Source organism: Mus pahari, chromosome 1 (assembly GCF_900095145.1).
Source record: "Mus pahari chromosome 1, PAHARI_EIJ_v1.1, whole genome shotgun sequence".
NCBI classification, from domain to species: Eukaryota; Metazoa; Chordata; class Mammalia; order Rodentia; family Muridae; genus Mus; species Mus pahari.
The window spans coordinates 19,547,874-19,549,525 of record NC_034590.1 but is presented as its reverse complement, the minus strand read 5'-3'; the positions used below and the strand labels follow the sequence as shown (position 1 = coordinate 19,549,525).

The 1,652-nt window shown below is 44.2% G+C and overlaps 1 protein-coding gene across 5 annotated transcripts in view; it reads right to left on the bottom strand.

The window, feature by feature from the left end:
* Positions 1 to 1,652, bottom strand: part of LOC110326699 (L-lactate dehydrogenase C chain) — a 34,387-nt gene that overhangs the window by 10,390 nt on the left and 22,345 nt on the right. For 4 of the 5 annotated variants that reach the window (XM_021205372.1, XM_021205452.1, XM_029543563.1 and 1 more), the window contains one exon: positions 372 to 489. The exons of the other annotated variant lie outside the window; for it this stretch is intronic. In XM_021205372.1, coding sequence (XP_021061031.1) covers positions 372 to 489 — 118 coding nt within the window. The remainder of the gene's footprint in view (positions 1 to 371; positions 490 to 1,652) is intronic. 5 annotated transcript variants of the gene reach the window in all.

Here is a 1,652-nt window from a genome sequence, read left to right as displayed (position 1 = left end):
AAAAAAAAAAAAAAGATTGTGCAGATGGTTGTGAGCCACCATGTAGTTGCTGGGAATTGAACTCAGGATCTGTGGAAGAGCAGTCAGTGCTCTTAACCACTGAGCCATTTCTCCAGCCCCAAGTGATGTTTTAAATTACATGCTGATTAAAGTCAATTTGGTAAAATTGCCTATTCTATTTTTTGAGACAGGTCTCATGTAGCCCAGGCTGGCCTCAAACTTGGTATGTAGCTGAGGCTGACCTAAACCCCCGCCCTTTCTCCTACCTCAACTTCCCAAGTGTTGGGATTACAGTGGTCAAATAATTATTCACGATAAACTCAGTTCTTTTCACAAAGCTCTGGAAGTAATATCTAAAAACTAAAATGAACCTTTTCCAAAGACGATTTTTGGAGTGCTAAGGAAAAGACTGCCGTGCAGAAGATCCAGTGCCTCTCCCCTCAGTTTGTTCGCATCAGCATCAACAAGGGCAAGTTCATCAGCCAAACCCTGAAACACATAAAAGGAGTGTGAGTCCCATGTTCCAAACTTTGAGGAGAAGAAGGGTTTAGGGGCTGCGGATGGAGCGTGGCTGGCAAAGGGCCTGCATGGTGTGTGTGAGGCCTGGAGTCTGATGCCAAACACTGAAATACATTTTGATATCTTGTTGGGTTTTGTTTTGTTCTTGTTTTTGAAGACAGGGTTTCTCGGTTTAGCCCTGGCTATCCTGGAACTCACTGTGTAGACCAGGCTGGCCTCAAACTCAAGAGATCCACCTGCCTCTGCCTCCCAAATGCTGGAATTAAAGGCATGTGCCACCACCATATCCCTATACCACCCAGGTGCACCTCAAATTCCTGACTCCCCTACCTCAGCCTCCCAAGTGCTGGGATCACAAGCTGACTACCCTACCTGGCTTTATTCTAATTCCACTTGAATTTTTGTCATAACCACAGATTGTAGGACTATTAAAAAAATGCATTCTCAGCCAGGTATGCTTTTAATCCCAGCACTAGTGAGGCAGAGACAGGCGGATCTCTATGAGTTTAAGGCCAACCTAGTCAACATAATGAGTTCCAGGACAACCACAGCTATATAATGAGATCCTGTCTTGAAAAAAAAAAAATCGAATGAAAAATGCATTCTCGGGGCTGGAGAGATGGTTCAGTGGTTAAGAACACTGGCTGCTCTTCCAGAGGTCCTGGGTTCAATTCCCAGCAACCACATGGCAGTTCACAACTGTCTGGAACTCCTGCAATTGGACACCCTCACACAGATATACATGCAGACAAAATACCAATGCAAATAAACTAAAAAGCAAATTATAAAAAGAAATGTAAGCTGGGCAGTGGTGGCGCACGCCTGTAATCCCACAGGCACTTGGGAGGCAGAGGCAGGCGGATTTCTGAGTTCAAGGCCAGCCTGGTCTACAGAGTGAGTTCCAGGACAGCCAGGACTGCACAGAGAAACCCAGTCTAAAAAAAAAATGTATTCTCTGGATTCCAGTTTGACTACATTCTAATAAATAAGTCAGTGAGAATTAAGTACTACCATTACTTTTCTCAGAGCAGGTACTATGTAGCTTTTCTGGAAACTGACACGGAACTGTTCCTCTGTCCCTGAGGGGATGGATTCTAGAACCCCCAAGGCTCTTTTTTTTTTTTTTTTTTTTT